The following is a 15,983-nucleotide window of genomic DNA, read 5'->3' on the forward strand; positions in this document are numbered from 1 at the left end:
AGCTGCTATATCGAGACTCGCTCACGTATCATGTTGAGCATGTTCTACATAGACAGTGCCATCTATAAAACTATCTATACATGCGGCGTGTAAGGCCTGTTCAAAGATACTTGCCAGCATAGTATCTGCTAGGCAATTACTAGAATATCAATGTCATCGCTGTATTAGTGTCAGCTCTCAGAACCTACTTTTTATTTTTAACCAGCTTCAGGAGATCTACACGCTGCAGCATCAGTCCTATTCTTAGTATAAACTATCTCCAGCAGACCAGCATGCTGCAGGCTAATTTTAAACCTCACACATATTTATCCCCGCCAGGAGATTGCCAGCTGCTAATCTATGCTTGGCGCGTACACTTCAGAAGACCCCTGTGGTCTCCTGAAAGCCAATGCTGTGGACAAATTTAATTTCCTGACGGCATTAATAGTTGCAAAGAACTTTGTATCTTTGTAGCACTGCATTGGCATGCGTCATAGGTCGTGCCGATATACACCATATATAGCTTGGCATATTTTTTTCTGGTGGTTGGAAGCATCTTCTCAGAACGATACTACGATGGCGTATAAAAGGCGGGCTGGCTTCTACATCTGTCTTGGAAATACTCATCATCACCAACTCAGATAAATCTGCATCTTCAACAATATTCTGCATTGAAACCCCTCCACCCAATTCCAGCCAACTACCATGCGTTTCGCCTCCATTACTTTCATTGCCTGCGCCGTCCTCTATCGCTTCGCCTGATATCGCCATGGGTGCCTCCACTGGCTCCAAGGGATCAGCTGTTGGCTCCAAGGGATCGGCAGGTAAGGTCAAGCCTGCTCCCGCCTCTGCAGCCAAGTCAAAGGCGCCGGCTCTCCCTAAATCGAAGGTCATCGGTTCTTCCCAAGTCCAAATCGGCCGCCCCGACAAAGTCCAAGTCTGGCTGCCCCGACAAAGTCCTAAGTCGGCAGCACCCTACTGCGTCTAGCGACTAAGGCCACCGCATCGCACACGGCCACCGCATCGCACACGGCCACCTCAACCAGCGCTGCACCTACCTCAACCAACCTGACGCACGACAATGCCCAACCGGCGTCCTCTCGTGCTCCACACAGACCAAGACCACCGATCATTGCTGCTTCGAGCAGAACGGACCAGTACGTCCTGTCGCAGCAATGGACCAAGGGGCTGGGCACCGATGATTACTTCACCATGCACGGTCTGTGGCCAAACACCTGCTGCGGGTAAATTGACCCCTTCTGCCGGATGCGATAGTTCACGGGTGTACAAGAAAGTAGGAGGCGCTGATCAAGCCGCTGAAGCCTGCGCTGGTGACTGACATGACAAAGTACTGGCCGTCGAAGGGCAAGCCCAATGATGAGTTCTGGGGCCATGAGTGGTCGAAGCACGGTACCTGTGTGACTACCCTGCGCCCGCAGTGCTACAAGTCGTACAGCAAGAACCAGGACATCGTCGACTACTTCACCAATGCCATGAACCTGCACAAGAAGTACGACTATGCTGCTGCCCTGAAGAAGCACAGCATTGTGCCGGACAGCACGAACCTTGTCAAGGCTGCTGACTTCAAGAAGGCTATCCACACTGAGCATGGCGTCAATGTCGTGCTCAAGTGCAAGACTAACCCTGCCACCAAGGTCAGCGAGCTCAACGAGGTCTGGACTTACTTCCACGTCCAGGATCTGAACACTTACATTGGGACCCAGCCAGGTAGCAAGCGACTCTTGCCCTGCTCAGTTCCTGTACTTTAAGAAATAGCTCCATTCATTACTTTGCATACACAGCCTAGCAATATACTTTAGAATGTCCATGCACTCTCTGTAAACTATAGCATATATAGATGACTTGACCCTGTCCTGTCAATAATATTAGTTAGCAAGTAGCACACTTTACCTACTCACATAGGTTTATGCTATCCTTATTAGATATTTCATAGAAAGTATGTTGAACACCCTAATGCCGGCTCTACAACCCCCGCTGCACATCCTTACGATATCAGATTCTTACAGCAATTTGGCAAACCATATACACTCTGGCGTAGCTTGAGTAGTCCCCTGAGTAATTGTAAATAGACCTTCAGGCTGTGAAAAGCAATCGTGCTGTTTCATTTCTAGGTGCCAATTCCAAAATGATGCCACTAGTGCAAATCGCCAAGATGTCTTCTTAGGAAGGCGGATTTCCGTATATCTCGCGTAAATCACCATGCGTTACATCGCAAAGCTGAGCAGACGTCACCATCTGCAACTCCGAGTCTTGGCTGTCCGGTTAATGCCCTGCACCAGAGTATAACAAAGAGGTCTGGCCTCTTTGTAGAAATCCCTGGCACTCGTCACACACAACTAGCCCATGGATATCCTTAGCAATTTGGCAGGATATCTGGAATCCTGGCAGCAGCCAAGTATATAAAGGGCAACATCATACCCGCATTTCTGTTTCCTCACTATCATCAAAAGCAAACATCGTCTGCATTCACATCAACACCACTTGCATCCACAAGACTACCATCACCTATCCTCATCTGACAATGCGCATTGCATCAATCTCCCTCATCGCGTGTGCTCTCCTGGTTGCCTCTCCCGAGGTTGTGCTGGGTGCAGAGAAGACCAGCCCTGGCAAGACTGTCACACAGGGGACTAGTGCGAAGGCTCCTGCCAATTCTGTGCCGGGTCAGGGTCAAGCTGGAGTCACTGCTGGCACGAAGACTGGTGCTCCGGTGACCAGCAGCAAGAAGGGTGGCACAGGCAAGAAGAAGGGTGGCAGCAACAAGAACAACGGTGCAGGCGGTTCCAGTAACAGTAGTGCTCCCTCTGGATCAGGCACCGGCGCTGAGTCCTCTGGAAACACTTCTGGCACTGGCAATGGACCGACCAAAACTACTGCGCCCTTCAAAACCAACAGCATGTGCCCAACAGGCGTGCCGTCATGCTCAACTCCAGCGAAGCAGAATAAGGCGGATTCCTGCTGCTACGAGGAGTACGGGCTGCATGTTCTCTCGCAACAGTGGGTTGTGAACCATGGTCCAGACGACAAATTTACGCTGCATGGCCTGTGGCCAAACAAATGCAATAACAACTCCGCTCCTAGTTCTGGGTGCGACAAAAGTCGGAAGGGTAGCCTCAGTTCAGTCGGTCGTTTCGGCAGAGCCCAATCTTGTGAAAAGCATGGATACGTACTGGCAGTCGGCTATCAGCAGCACTAGCAATGACAAGTTCTGGACTGACGAGTGGAACAAGCACGACACTTGTACCACAACCCTTGATCCCAAGTGTTTCGGGAGAAACTACTCCGAACCAGGGCATCATCAAGTACTTCTCCAACGCCATCCGCCTCCACATGCAATACGACTATGTGGCCGATTTGGCGGCAAGCGGAATTCACCCGGACAGCAAGAATCCTGTCGATCCAGCAAAGTTCAAGGCTGCAATTAGGGCTAAGCGCAACATTGATGTGCGTCTCAGGTGTTCAGAAGCTGGCGGAAAGGAGACTCTGGATGAGATCTGGACCTACTTCAACGTGGAGCTGACAAGCAACTATATTCCTACAGCTGCCAAGGGCAAGGATTCGTGCACTAAGCCCTTCTACTTCCCTGAGAAGCGACTAGCCGCCCCCGCTCCCTCTTCTTCCACACCATCCTCGTCATCTTCTTCCAAGCAGCCTGCTCAACCTGCACAGCCTGTGAACCCTGCACAACCACCTAAGCCTGCCAAATCTACTAAGCAGACCAAGCCCGCTAAATCCACGAAGCCTGCTAAATCCACGAAGCCCGCTAAGCCCGCAGGTGGTTCAAAATAAGCTGTTCTCACTTGACCAAGCAATAGCACTAGAATATTTTGTCAAAGCGCTGTATCGTCTGAATAATTGTTACAATATTACCACACTTTTACACAGTATATGGCAGCCACATTTGCTACACAGCGGCTCGAATAAGGTAAAGGTGAGCTGCATGCGCACGGCAGCACAGCTGTACGTGGGAGTGTGAGCATAGTATTTAGCAATCCCATGGTAGAAAGACTAGCACAACAAAAAGTCAGGCAAAGAAAATAGGATGTGCGTATCTACATGAAAGAGATGCACGGAGAGGAAACGAGCGGCGGCATCAAAGAACAGGATAATGGCATGGATGGTGGGCAAATAAAGAAGGACTGCGGTTCACAGGGTGCGTCTTCCAGTCTGCTCAGAGTCAGCGGCAGGTATTACAAGCCAACATAAGAATACAGGGACCTCCTCGGCCCACTCGACCAGAGCCACCTTCACATCTGGCGTGGTTTATTAATAAACACATCCCGAAAACATCATATATCGATATATTAGTTGAGTACAGCCAGCTCTGCCATAGTGCAAACCCAACTAGACACAGGGTAGGTTAGCTTTGGAGAAGCCGAAGGCGCATTGGCTCTTTGTATCGCTGGCTGTAATCATCGTTATAGAATCTAATGCAACCCACAGATGCCTTGGCCCACTCACACATTGCAAACACAGATCCACCCCACCTGGTGAACAGAACATCGTTGCCGTCGTAGTTGATCTGGAGGCGGTCTGATGGCTCAGGCAGCTCGGGAGAAACGCGAATATCGTTCATACCGTCATCCGGGCAGCACAAGTACTGGCCGTTGTGTGTCAGGTAAAGGATCTCATCAATTGTTTCGCAGGAAAACACATCGCTATGACCAGGGTTAGCCATTAGCGCACCATCGAACACATTGATTCCGTCCTGTTCAGGCTCATACTCGTCGTCACTCTCCTCTTCCTCATCGTCATCGTTCTCCTCTTCTTCATCGTCATCGCGTGGAATGATAAATGAAAACTGCTCGCCGTCAGCCACCTCGTCGCCGTCCTCATTCCTGAGCCTGAACTCTCCGTTCAGCAGGCGCCTGGGTGGTTGGCGCTCCCTGAACTTTCTATCCACTTCGTTCAAGTCGTTGATCGCAGCGATGTCCTTCCTGACAGACAGAATGACTTTCCAGCTGAGAGCTTCTGGAAAAAGTGTGGCTGTTGTCGATGTTGCTGGAATCAACACACTGGTAGGTTTCATCTTTGTACACGATGAAGAAGTGGTTGCAGCAGCCTTCAGTGGTTTTAGTTATCTCGGCAAACTGCTCGAGATTTTTCTCCTTGTAGTAATGGACAATAGCGTTGGCCTCGGTTGTGTTTCCGTATATGTCGCCGATTTTGTCTTCATGGACAAAGTAAAGGACTGGCGGCTCAGAGTTGAACTTTAGGCCATTGCGTTCAGATAGGGCTCTCCAGTGATGGGCACCGAAACCGCCATAGAAGAAAGCCTGCATAATGTAGTTTCTGGAGATGTAGTCGCACTTCATCGGACCGTCGGGCACATTGTGGATTGTGAAATACCCGGTCTCGAAACACAAAAAACGGATCCTCCGAAGCACTGCGCTGTTCTATTGCCTGCTGCTCGGTTTCAACATCAATGAACGTAGTATTGGTATCGACAAAACAAGTGGGGATGTCTGTCGCGGTTAACGTGAGCTGGAACAAAAACGGTGAGCATAGGTGAAAAAAGCGAAAGATAGAGAGGAAAATATGATTTGGTTGCCAGAAGGTTTGCGTGGAGTTTATAACCGCCCAAAAGCAGGCAATGGCTGCGGAAGTGAGCCTTTTTCACAGAATCAGCAGATTGGGGGGATTGCTGTATGCTTTCCGCAAAGGTCAGGATTGGCAGTTGCGTGTTTAGAAGGGTACAACGGTTGGTAGGCCATGTTTTCATCTGGAGAGCACAAGTGGGCAACGCAGCATATTTTGCATTTAGTAATGTGTGCGAGACAGCGTGCATACAGTGTGGATATGAAAGGCCATCTACAAGATTTTATGATATGCAGATTTGGAGTGTAGCTATTAACATTACTTCCTAGACTAGAGCGCACCTAGTAAGTAAAATGGCGGCCATGATGTCCTGTGCACAGCCGACTGAGGACTTTGTAGGGTGTACAATCCCCACCCTCACCATGTATCTTCTGGCTTGCACTCCAAAGCCTCAAAAACACCCATGGACAGAATGCAAATTAAATCACCATCACAAAATTGGATTTTCTTTCCGCACTGGGGCTAAGCGGACCGCGAAAAATGTTATGAACCCCCACGGGCTCCTGTCAACACTGGCCATTCTTTGTTTCCTCGTCTTATTTTCTGCATACATTTCTTGAATTTACATTAGCAGAGATATTTTTTATCCAAACATGAGCGAAATTGAGCAGCTGAAGAAACAGGTAGAAGCGCAGGGTGGCGTTGTGCGCCAGCTCAAGGCGGACAAGGCGGACAAGGCCGCGATCGACGAGCAGGTCAAGGTTCTTCTGAGCCTGAAGGACAAGCTGCGCATTGCTTCGGGCGAGCCTGCGTCCGGCAGCAAGAGCGCAAAGTCATTCTCGCTCAAGACTCCAAAGGTAAAAAGAAGTTTTCCCTTCCTCAAAACAACAGCGCCACCATTGCATTATGAGTGAGTCACTAAATGCGTTGCATGTAGGGCACGAAGGACTATACGGCCAAGGAGATGTCTGTGCGCTCCAAGATTTTCTCGACCATCACCTCGGTGTTTGAGAAGCACGGAGCAGTGACTATTGATACGCCGGTGTTTGAGCTGAAGGAGATCCTGACGGGCAAGTACGGAGAGGACAGCAAGCTGATCTACGATCTGAAGGACCAGGGCGGCGAGGAGTGCTCGCTGCGGTACGATCTGACAGTGCCGTTTGCGCGCCACGTGGCCATGAACGGCATCTCCAACGTCAAGCGGTTCCAGATCGCCAAGGTGTATCGCCGTGACCAGCCGGCAATGACCAAGGGGCGGATGCGTGAATTCTACCAGTGCGATTACGATATTGCCGGGCAGTACGACGCGATGATTCCCGACGCCGAGTGCGTGCGTGTAGCCGTCGAGGTGCTGACGAGCCTGGATGTGGGCAGCTTTGTGATCAAGATCAACCACCGCAAGATCCTGGATGCTATCTTCGAGGTGTCGGGTGTGCCCGAGGACAAGATCCGCACGATTTCGTCGGCTGTCGATAAGCTGGATAAGCTGCCGTGGGCGGACGTCAAGAAGGAGATGACGGAGGAGAAGGGGCTGGACGAGAGCGTGGCGGACAAGATTGGCGAGTACGTGAGGCTGAGTGGACGCGAGGAGCTGCTTGACAAGCTGCGTGCCCTGCCTGAGCTGATGGCAAGCAGCAAGGCGCAGGAGGGTGTGGCCGACATGGACCTGTTCTTCAAGTACGCCAAGATCTACAACATCCTGGACTACGTGTCGTTCGATATGTCGCTGGCCCGCGGTCTGGACTACTACACAGGCATCATCTACGAGGCGGTTCTTACCGAGGAAAATGTGCGGCCGACCGAGGCCCAGCCGACAGCAACCGGGGCCAAGGAGGTGAAGGAGGGCGGTGAGATCGACGAGTCACAGGTGCGCGTCGGGTCGATTGCGGCTGGTGGCCGGTACGACGAGCTGGTGGGTATGTTCTCTGCGGCGCGGCGCGGCGGCAAGGCCAAGGGCAAGAACAGCAATGTCCCGTGCGTGGGCATTTCCTTTGGTGTCGAGCGCATTTACTCCATCGTCATGTCCAGGCTGCCGGCGGAGACCATCAAGGCCAACAAGACGCAGGTGTACGTCATCAGTCTGAGAGACGGGCTGATTGAGGAGCGCCTTGAAGATTGCGACTGAGCTGTGGGATGCCGGCATTCCGGCCGAGTTCACCTACAAGGTCAAGCCGCGTCTGCAGTCACAGTACAACACGTGCGACCAGGAGGTCATCCCGTGGGCTGTGCTCATCGGCAGCGATGAGGTCGCTAGCGGCAACGTCAAGATTAAGAACATGGCCGTCAAGGTCGAGGGCGAGGAGGGCGGCGTCACCGTCAAGCGGAGCGACATGATCAGCGAGCTCAAGCAGCGCCTCGGTCTGTAAACGAGGAGATTAAAGTTTGGGATTAATGGATTTTTGCTTGCTTGAAAATTATTAGTTGCCTTATCACATACAGATTAGCAGTCCCAAGGAGTATCGGAGAGAGCAGCACTCTGGTAACAACGAGCCCTTGCCTCTTGTAATATTCCCCAATTCGCCTTCTCAATTCCACCTCACTCTTTTACAGTTTTGTGTACAAATGGCGCAGAGGTTGTCAAAGGTATGCGCTCTAATTTCGAATGGTCCGACAGTAGCCCCCCACAGCTCCGATTCAGCTAACCAGCCGAATTTCCCCACCTTCTGATTTCTTAGGCATTCGCAGTGGTTGGCGCAACAGCAGCAACCGCCCTGGTTTCGACCTCGACGGTTCTGGCCGAAGCCGGCAACAACAACAACAACAACAAAAAGTCCATTTATGATACTGAGCAGCGCGAGATCCCGACGCAGACCTTGGAGCCAACTCGTCTGACCGCGCTCCTTCGCGAGACTCGCGAGGAAGCCGCCCATTACTTGTCGATGGCGAAGACGCACGGGCAGATCGTGGTAGACCGGTGGATCGATACGGAGAAGCGCTTCGCGGCGCTGGTGAAGCGCACGGTGCCTGAGGGCGAGAAGCTGGCGCCGGGCATTATCTACGTGGGCGTAGCAGGCCCTGGCGGGACCAATTTTCATGCGCAAGCGCAACTTTGCTGTGCGGTACATGAGCCCGCTGCTGTTTGGCACTGCTGCTGGGTTCTACTTTTTGCCAGGCACGTCTAACGTCATTCTGCGGAATGTGTGGGGACGGTACGGTGATCCGACAACTATCGATAAGGTGAAGCAGCAGTGGGAGGACGTGAAGCAGGCGCAGAGGGATGCGCGCGGAAAGGTCACCGAGGCTGTGCAGGAGCTGAGGATGTCGCTGCAGGAGGGCCGTGGATATGCGGCCAAGACGGCCAAGGAGATTGCCGACAAGACGCCCGAGCCCGTGAAGCAGGTGGTCGAGGACGTCCAGAAGAAGGCGGTCGAGGTTACCAAGGATATCAGCGCCAAGGTCGCCGACAAGAAGGACCAGATCGTCGAGGCGGTCAAGGACAAGGCTGCGTCGCTCCCGATCGGCTTCACCGACAATTCGTCAAAGTAGAATCTGCCACATACCAATATACCACCACTCCCACCCCACCATGTGTGCATGTGCATATGCATGTGCATGCGTATTTGTGAAGGCTTGACCATTTATTTGACATAGCAATCATTCACAGAGGTAAATGCGCGATCACGCAGCATAGAGCGCTTTAGTAGAAGTAGCCAAGGATCTTGCCACCCATGTGACGGCGACGGGCCTCCTCGTGGTCCATGATACCGGCCGAGGTGGTGAGGACGATGAAGCCGAACTGGCGCGACGGCAAGAGATCAGCAACCCACTGCTCAATGTCCGAAACCTTGATCGGGAAGCGGGGCGAGATGACGCCGCACTTGTTCAGGCGACCGTTGAGCTGGACAACGATCTTGCCGGCGCGGTGGTCGTCGATGATCTCGAACTCACCAATGTAGCCGTGCTTCTGCATGACCGACAGGAACTTGATGATGACCTTCGAGCTGGGGCGGACCATGACCTGGCGCTTGCCACGCTTCTCGGCGTTGCTCATGCTCTTGAGGCAGTCGTTAAGGACGGAGACGCGGACCATTTTCTCTGCTTTTTAAATGGGATCTAGAACAAGCAGAACAGCAGCAAGTTTGGTGTTTAGTGGACAGACACAGGGCGCAGGAATTTTCTCAGTTTCTCGTTCTTCGGTGCGCAATGCAGGAAAATGCAAATGCGCAGTCCGAGGCCAAATTAGCATGGTGCACATTTAGCAGAATGGTAGTCACGAAAGTGCGGGAGGCAAATACGAGAAAGTGTGAGAAAACACGCCGGAATCCCAAAGTATGCTTTCAGAACTTTTTCTCGCCATCGCCTTTTTCCAGTCGCATCCATCGTTGCCCGCGTTCTGCCACCGATGCATTTTTGGGATCCGCAAAAAAAAATATCGACACTTACATTGCTTCTAGTGGGAGGCTAAAAGTTGGAAAGAAAGCTCCACCACGCGCCGCAGATGCCTATCAAAAATATATCAAAAAAAATCACACGCAGCAAAAGCTAATTCCTTGATCCCTAGATCGATCCCTTCGCCGCATCCAGGAACCCGCCCACCAGGTGCAGGCTGCCTGCAACCAAGATATTGACTTTGGCGCCCGACTGCTCGCCGAATCTTGACTCGACGTGCTCGACCGCCTTGTTGATGGTCGCACACACAGTGGTGTCGCTGTTGCCCGACAGCTCGGACCAGATCTTAGCCGACTCCTTCTGCTGCTTCAGCTCCTCGTCATTCTCGACTGTGAAATTAACGCTGTCCACACGGTTCGACAGGTTTGGGCAGAACACCGCAGCAACGAACTTGCACTTCTTGGTCTCACTCCACAGCGTCTCTAGCAGGGCCCTTGCGTTGCGCTCATGCGCAGCATTGAACACCAATACGCACGGGACATCGGCGGCCATTGATGCAAACCACTTGCCACAAGCCGCCATGCTCTCGACGGTGTGTGCGCCGTCAACGTTATACGAGATGTTTGCGTGTCTGGGCGATGCAAACGTCTGGGAGCGCCCGGGCCATCTGGCGGTCCGCAGACCGTCAGCGATCCACGAGCCATTGGCAAACCTTGTGTTTGTCCGTGCTGCCCACTCCTGGCAGAGTTTGACGGCCAGCGCAGCGTTGATTGCCTGGTGCTCGCCCGGGATGCCGAGCTCCACCGAGTGGTCGAGCGGGTGGATGATCTCGATGGTTGTGTGGCGTTCCTTTGCCCGCTCCTCCAGAACCCGCAAGGCGCCGTCAGGCTGCTCGACAGAATACGCCGGCGCACCCTGCTTCATGATTCCAGCTTTGTGCCAGGCAATCTCCTCGACTGTGTTACCCAGCGACCCCTGGTGGTCAATGCCCAGCGACGCAATTCCGCACACAACTGGCTTCTGGATAACATTGGTTGAATCGTACTCGCCACCAACCCCGACCTCCATGATGGCCACATCGACGCTCTCCTGCAAAAACGTATGATACGCCATCAGCGTCAGGAACCGGAAATACATGGGCATGTCCGGCGACTCGGGCATGACCTTTCTGAGCTTCGGCTCCTCGGCCTTGAGCGCATTGTACACCTGGTAAAAGTACTTGGCAAACTTGTCGCTTGAAATCGGCTGCCCGTTGATCTGGATGCGCTCGCGCACCTCGATCAAGTGCGGCGATGTGAAGAGCCCGATCTTGAGCCTGCGCCCGCTCTCTAGGTCGCTGCTCAGCAGCGAGTTGACAAAGGCGCATGTCGAGCCCTTGCCCTTGGTGCCGGTGACGTGGATGACGTTGAGGCGGTCGAGGTCAGCTACCTTGTGGCCGATTTTCTCCACAAACGACGCGAACTCGGGGATGCTGTACTCGTTCAAGCGGACCGCCCGACGCCTTGATCTGCTGGATGATCTGAAAGTTTGTCTGAAGGTTGTTCAAGTCCTTTACTGCGCTCTATATTAAATTCGCCGAGTAAGTATAAAATATGGTTTCCTCCGCCGGCCTTATCTCGCTTGCAGAAAGGGTGGTGCTTACCGTGTACGTTTCTGTGGACATTGTGTAAAATCTGGGCAGGGGCTTCGGCAGGGAGGGTGCAAAGAAACGTCGGCGGAGGAAGGAAAGCGAAGGAGAAATGCGATACGAGTTCATGGCCACGCCTGCTTTCGCACGCCCTATTAAAATTTTTTGCTGGTGCTCGGGGTTTGTTGGGGATTTTGTTTGGGAATAATCACAGGCAGCCGCTGTGAAGTTAGAAGGCTGCGAGGGAATCGATAAAGTCCTGGAAAACGGAGGAAAGCAGAGGGGAAAGGGGGGCTGAGCCGGGCCGGGCTGATCGCGGAGTATGAGGAGATTGCCCCCACAGTGCGCATCTTGCTTTCTCTTGCCCAGCAATGGAGCCAGTGGCCATCTGTGGCCTATGCCTGGGATCCGCTGGTTCTCCCAGGAAGCCCAGGGTCGGACCCGGCTCATAGACATGGGGAAATGCGTAGTCACGTGTACTCCCTGATGTGTTGGCTGCCAAGAGTGCAAGCGTGCTATTTTGGGAAGCCTGATGTCTAGACCATGCCGCCTGTGCCTGCAAATACGCCCGTAGTGCGGAAAACAAAAGCTTGCCTTCGTTGTCTTCAAATTTATAGCCTTTTTTCCACATCCCTTTTTCAAATGGCCGGCGGAACCGAGGGCAAGAGCAAACGCCCATCCAACACAGCCTTCAAGCAGCAGCGCCTGCGCGCGTGGCAACCGCTGCTGACGCCCAAGAGCGTGTTGCCGACGTTCTTCATTATTGGAATTATATTTGCGCCCATTGGCGGGTGGCTCCTGTGGGCATCTGAGCGCATCAACGAAATGCGCATTGACTACACGCACTGCAGCGACCTCGGCAGCGCGTTCACTGACCTGGCCTCAGACAAGTACGACTTCCGCATCCATGGGGTCGACTCGTCATCGATTCAAAAGGCCGCAGGAGAAGTACGACACTGGACACAAATACATGTTCGATAATGTTCAACATGCCAAAGGACCTGGAGCCGACCGTGTTTCTGTATTACCGGCTGACGAATTTCTACCAGAACCACCGTCGGTATGCGCGCAGCTTCGATTCGGACCAGCTCAAGGGCAAGCACCGGAGCGCGTCGGACATCAAGGGTGGCGACTGCGACCCGCTGGATGTCCAGACCATCAATAATGTGCGGAAGCCGATTTTCCCGTGCGGCCTGATTGCCAACTCGATGTTCAACGACACGATTTCCAAGCCGTTGCTGGTGTCGCCGAGCAACTCAGACTCGCCAAACGTGACGTATGAGATGACTGATGGACGACATCTCGTGGAGCGCTGACCGCAAGCGGTTCAACCCGACCAGCTACAAGCCCGAGGATGTGTATCCACCGCCCAACTGGCGCGTGGGCGAACTGAAGGATGGGTATCCGAGCCAGAAGGTGATGCAGGACCTGGCCAGCAACCAGCACCTCCAGGTGTGGATGCGCACGGCCGGCCTCCCGACGTTCCGCAAGCTGTACATGAAGAACACGAAGGACATCATGAAGAGCGGGTTCTACCAGATTGACGTGGAGATGAACTACGACACCCGGTCGTTTGGCGGTACAAAGTCAATCGTGATTTCGACCACGTCGTTTATCGGTGGGCGCAACCCGGTGCTGGGCATTGCCTTTATTGCTGTCGGCGGTCTGTGCGTGCTCCTGGGGTGCATCTTCACCATCAGGCACATCTACCGCCCCAGACGCCTCGGCGACCACACGTACCTGTCGTGGAACCAGCAGGTCCAGAGCGGCCTGGCTGACAATTCGAACCCGATGTCGTCTGGCAGGCAGCAGCAGCAGGCTGGTGGCAGTATGCGCCAGCGTTTCTAAATCTCCCATCTCTTTCTGATTCTTTGATTTTAACGAGTCTTTTCACATCTCGGATCCCTGTTGGCCTGTTAACTTGTGAGCTGCCCGGTCCCGGGTCCAGCTACAGAGCGAATAGTCACCACTACTGAGAGAAAAAAATTTGCCTCATTCGATCATTGGGATCGACTCTTTTTTTTTCTGGCGATAAGCACAGAACCCCCGATCCAGCAAGCTCCCCTCTTCCCAAACTACCAGCTGGCTCCCTCCTACCGTCTGCCTCGCCTTTCCTCCCCCTCTTCTTCTCTCCTTACCACTATTCTAGCTTTGGTTTTTGCTTTTTCTTTGCAAGCACATATAAATCCGTCAAGACCATCCAAGCCATGTCTGATCCGAACGCCAAGTACCAGTCGCCGCTCACCTCGCGGTACGCTTCGCCCGAGATGGCGGCCAACTTCTCCAACAACAAGCGGTTTGGCACGTGGCGTCGCCTCTGGTACAACCTGGCAGTGGCCGAGAAGCAGCTGGGTCTGCCTGGCATCACCGACGAGGCGCTTGAGCAGATGAAGGCCAACTTTGACAACATCGACTACGACATCGCCAATGCCGAGGAGAAGCGCCGCCGCCACGACGTCATGGCACACGTGCACACATACGGTGTTGCGGCACCGGCAGCGGCCGGCATCATCCATCTGGGCGCGACCTCGTGCTTTGTGACAGATAACGCCGATCTGATCATCTTCCGTCGACGCCATGGACATGCTGATCAAGAAGCTAGCGTGTGTGATTGAGGATCTGTCGGCGTTTGCAGCCAAGTACCGCGATCTGCCGACTCTGGGCTTCACGCACTTCCAGCCGGCGCAGCTGACGACAGGTGGGCAAGCGCGCAACGCTGTGGATCCAGGAGCTGCTGTGGGATCTGCGTAACATGGAGCGGGCGCGCAACGACCTGGGTTTCCGCGGCGTCAAGGGCACGACGGGCACGCAGGCGTCAGTTCCTGGCGCTGTTCAACGGCGACCACGACAAGGTCGAGGAGCTGGACGCGCTGGTGACCAAGCTGAGCGGCTTCGAGCACTGCTACCCCGTGTGCGGGCAGACGTATTCGCGCAAGATCGACATTGACTTTTTGTCGCCGCTGGCCTCGTTTGGCGCGACTGCGCACCGCATCGCCACGGATATCCGCCTCCTGGCGAACCTGAAGGAGATCGAGGAGCCGTTCGAGAAGGATCAGATCGGCTCGTCGGCCATGGCATACAAGCGCAACCCGATGCGCTCGGAGCGCATCTGCTCGCTGTCGCGCCACCTGATGGTTCTGATTGGCGATGCCCTGCAGACGGCGTCGGTCCAGTGGCTCGAGCGCACGCTCGATGACTCGGCCTAACCGCCGCATCTCGGTGCCCGAGGCGTGCCTGACGGCCGACATTGTGCTGACCACGCTGCAGAACGTGGTTGAGGGCCTGGTCGTCTACCCGCAGGTCATCAAGAAGCGCATCCGCGGCGAGCTGCCCTTCATGGCCACCGAGAACTTCATCATGGCTATGGTGAAGAAGGGCGGTGACCGCCAGGAGTGCCACGAGCAGATCCGCGTGCTGTCGCATCAGGCTGCCGCTGTCGTCAAGCAGGAGGGTGGCGACAACGATCTGATCGAGCGGGTCAAGAACACCGACTACTTTGCTCCGATCAAGGACGAGCTCGACGACCTGCTGGATCCGTCCACCTTCATTGGCCGTGCCCCGCAGCAGGTCGACAAGTTCATCAAGGACTTTGTCACTCCGGCGCTGGCTCCCTACGCCGACGTTCTGGCAGCCAAGAAGCCCGCCTGAGCTGTCTGTGTAAGACTGCTTTCTTATTCTAATAAATGTCTTTTACTTAAAGCTTGAAGGTCGAGGGCTTGACTGCAGACAGGTGCTGCGATGCAGCGTCATCCACGAACCAGTACAGCTTGCCGCTGGCCGGAGCCACATGCGTCGACGGCTTGCCCATGTCCCTGTCTTCGACGATGGTCTTGAACATCTCAGACTTGCCGCTGCCGGTGACCACAAACACGGCCTCCTTTGCGTTGTTCAGCACCGGCATGGTCAGCGTGATTCTGTGCGGAGGCGGCTTGGGCGAGTCGTCAATATGCGTCACCCACTTTTCCTTTTCGTTCACCTGCGGGAATCCCGGGAACAGCGAGCACAGGTGCCCGTCCGGCCCAATGCCCAGCAAGATGCAGTCGAACGCCTGGCAATTTGTCGCCAAAGACACTGGACCAACTGGCCGTGGTAGTCCTTGGCCGCCTCGGCCGAATTGCCGACCAGCGCCTGGTTGATCGGAAACACCTGGCTTTTCGGCACATTGACGTGGTCCAGCAGCTGCTCCTTGACCAGCTTGTAGTTGGAGTCGTCATGGTCGTATGGCACACAGCGCTCGTCGCCCCAGAACACATGCCATTTCGAAAAGTCCACCGATTTGCTGGCCTTCAGGAACTTGAACGCCGTCGCCGGCAGCGAGCCGCCCGTGATGGCAATCGTGAAGCGGCCCGTCGAGGCTATGGCCGTGGCCGATGCCTGTGCCAGGTACGTTTCCAGGGCATGCGAGACGTCGTCGGGGGAAGGGAACGAGAATACCTTGGCCATTGTGTAAGGAGCTATGCAGAGGAGTTGCGGAGAATGTCTGAGTGAA

The 15,983-nt window shown here is 54.1% G+C and overlaps 10 protein-coding genes across 10 annotated transcripts; 6 read left to right on the forward strand and 4 right to left on the reverse strand.

Annotated features, from left to right (window-relative positions):
* Positions 1 to 620: 620 nt before the first annotated feature.
* DL89DRAFT_268602 (ribonuclease T2) lies at positions 621 to 1,707 on the forward strand (the record flags this gene model as incomplete). The annotated part of the gene is given in 4 exon segments (XM_040887972.1): positions 621 to 868; positions 976 to 1,223; positions 1,255 to 1,273; positions 1,293 to 1,707. Coding segments are annotated over 4 exon segments (802 nt in total), but the record flags the coding sequence as incomplete, so codon positions are not given.
* An 814-nt stretch (positions 1,708 to 2,521) lies between these two features.
* Positions 2,522 to 3,789, forward strand: DL89DRAFT_318775 (ribonuclease T2; the record flags this gene model as incomplete). The annotated part of the gene is made up of 2 exons (XM_040891111.1): positions 2,522 to 3,087; positions 3,177 to 3,789. The coding sequence occupies 2 exons, from the start codon at positions 2,522 to 2,524 to the stop codon at positions 3,787 to 3,789; spliced, it is 1,179 nt and encodes a 392-aa protein (XP_040742614.1).
* Positions 3,790 to 4,225: 436 nt separating this feature from the next.
* On the reverse strand, positions 4,226 to 5,463 carry DL89DRAFT_268603 (uncharacterized protein; the record flags this gene model as incomplete). The annotated part of the gene is made up of 3 exons (XM_040887973.1): positions 4,226 to 4,961; positions 5,017 to 5,309; positions 5,350 to 5,463. Coding segments are annotated over 3 exons (1,008 nt in total), but the record flags the coding sequence as incomplete, so codon positions are not given.
* A 713-nt stretch (positions 5,464 to 6,176) lies between these two features.
* Positions 6,177 to 7,970, forward strand: DL89DRAFT_268605 (histidyl-tRNA synthetase). Its single transcript, XM_040887974.1, has 3 exons — positions 6,177 to 6,395; positions 6,476 to 7,605; positions 7,643 to 7,970. The coding sequence occupies exons 1-3, from the start codon at positions 6,192 to 6,194 to the stop codon at positions 7,902 to 7,904; spliced, it is 1,596 nt and encodes a 531-aa protein (XP_040742616.1). The 5' UTR covers positions 6,177 to 6,191; the 3' UTR covers positions 7,905 to 7,970.
* Positions 7,971 to 8,054: 84 nt separating this feature from the next.
* On the forward strand, positions 8,055 to 9,061 carry DL89DRAFT_268606 (uncharacterized protein). Its single transcript, XM_040887975.1, has 3 exons — positions 8,055 to 8,143; positions 8,224 to 8,543; positions 8,581 to 9,061. Exons 1-3 carry the CDS (start codon positions 8,101 to 8,103, stop codon positions 9,022 to 9,024), a joined length of 807 nt encoding a protein of 268 aa, XP_040742617.1. The 5' UTR covers positions 8,055 to 8,100; the 3' UTR covers positions 9,025 to 9,061.
* A 14-nt stretch (positions 9,062 to 9,075) lies between these two features.
* DL89DRAFT_184946 (40S ribosomal protein S22-A) lies at positions 9,076 to 9,956 on the reverse strand. Its single transcript, XM_040883942.1, has one exon. The coding sequence runs from the start codon at positions 9,566 to 9,568 to the stop codon at positions 9,176 to 9,178; it is 393 nt and encodes a 130-aa protein (XP_040742618.1). The 5' UTR covers positions 9,569 to 9,956; the 3' UTR covers positions 9,076 to 9,175.
* A 79-nt stretch (positions 9,957 to 10,035) lies between these two features.
* Positions 10,036 to 11,352, reverse strand: DL89DRAFT_224619 (FolC bifunctional protein; the record flags this gene model as incomplete). Its single annotated transcript, XM_040884700.1, has 1 exon — positions 10,036 to 11,352. A coding segment is annotated over one exon (1,317 nt), but the record flags the coding sequence as incomplete, so codon positions are not given.
* Positions 11,353 to 12,136: 784 nt separating this feature from the next.
* DL89DRAFT_275307 (Lem3/Cdc50) lies at positions 12,137 to 13,342 on the forward strand (the record flags this gene model as incomplete). Its single annotated transcript, XM_040889289.1, has 4 exons — positions 12,137 to 12,360; positions 12,381 to 12,770; positions 12,805 to 13,252; positions 13,304 to 13,342. The coding sequence occupies 4 exons, from the start codon at positions 12,137 to 12,139 to the stop codon at positions 13,340 to 13,342; spliced, it is 1,101 nt and encodes a 366-aa protein (XP_040742620.1).
* Positions 13,343 to 13,701: 359 nt separating this feature from the next.
* DL89DRAFT_294023 (adenylosuccinate lyase) lies at positions 13,702 to 15,142 on the forward strand (the record flags this gene model as incomplete). Its single annotated transcript, XM_040890457.1, has 5 exons — positions 13,702 to 14,062; positions 14,097 to 14,212; positions 14,253 to 14,282; positions 14,314 to 14,661; positions 14,723 to 15,142. 5 exons carry the CDS (start codon positions 13,702 to 13,704, stop codon positions 15,140 to 15,142), a joined length of 1,275 nt encoding a protein of 424 aa, XP_040742621.1.
* Positions 15,143 to 15,188: 46 nt separating this feature from the next.
* On the reverse strand, positions 15,189 to 15,937 carry DL89DRAFT_275309 (nagb/rpia/CoA transferase-like protein; the record flags this gene model as incomplete). The annotated part of the gene is made up of 2 exons (XM_040889290.1): positions 15,189 to 15,542; positions 15,572 to 15,937. The coding sequence occupies 2 exons, from the start codon at positions 15,935 to 15,937 to the stop codon at positions 15,189 to 15,191; spliced, it is 720 nt and encodes a 239-aa protein (XP_040742622.1).
* Positions 15,938 to 15,983: the final 46 nt, after the last annotated feature.

This window comes from Linderina pennispora (assembly GCF_002104995.1).
Source record: "Linderina pennispora strain ATCC 12442 chromosome Unknown DL89scaffold_9, whole genome shotgun sequence".
Classification (NCBI taxonomy): domain Eukaryota; kingdom Fungi; phylum Kickxellomycota; class Kickxellomycetes; order Kickxellales; family Kickxellaceae; genus Linderina; species Linderina pennispora.

What these genes read in the sequence shown, in the direction of transcription:
- DL89DRAFT_268605 (XM_040887974.1), top strand. Translation starts at nt 6,192, where the DNA reads ATGAGCGAAATTGAGCAGCTGAAGAAACAGGTAGAAGCGCAGGGTGGC. An exon ending in TCTCGCTCAAGACTCCAAAG is followed by an intron (nt 6,396 to 6,475) that starts GTAAAAAGAAGT and finishes CGTTGCATGTAG; the next exon opens with GGCACGAAGGACTATACGGC. An exon ending in AAGGCCAACAAGACGCAGGT is followed by an intron (nt 7,606 to 7,642) that starts GTACGTCATCAG and finishes CTGATTGAGGAG; the next exon opens with CGCCTTGAAGATTGCGACTG.
- DL89DRAFT_268606 (XM_040887975.1), top strand. Translation starts at nt 8,101, where the DNA reads ATGGCGCAGAGGTTGTCAAAGGTATGCGCTCTAATTTCGAATG. An exon ending in ATGCGCTCTAATTTCGAATG is followed by an intron (nt 8,144 to 8,223) that starts GTCCGACAGTAG and finishes AGGCATTCGCAG; the next exon opens with TGGTTGGCGCAACAGCAGCA. An exon ending in CGGGCATTATCTACGTGGGC is followed by an intron (nt 8,544 to 8,580) that starts GTAGCAGGCCCT and finishes TTCATGCGCAAG; the next exon opens with CGCAACTTTGCTGTGCGGTA.
- DL89DRAFT_184946 (XM_040883942.1), bottom strand. Translation starts at nt 9,568, where the DNA reads ATGGTCCGCGTCTCCGTCCTTAACGACTGCCTCAAGAGCATGAGCAAC.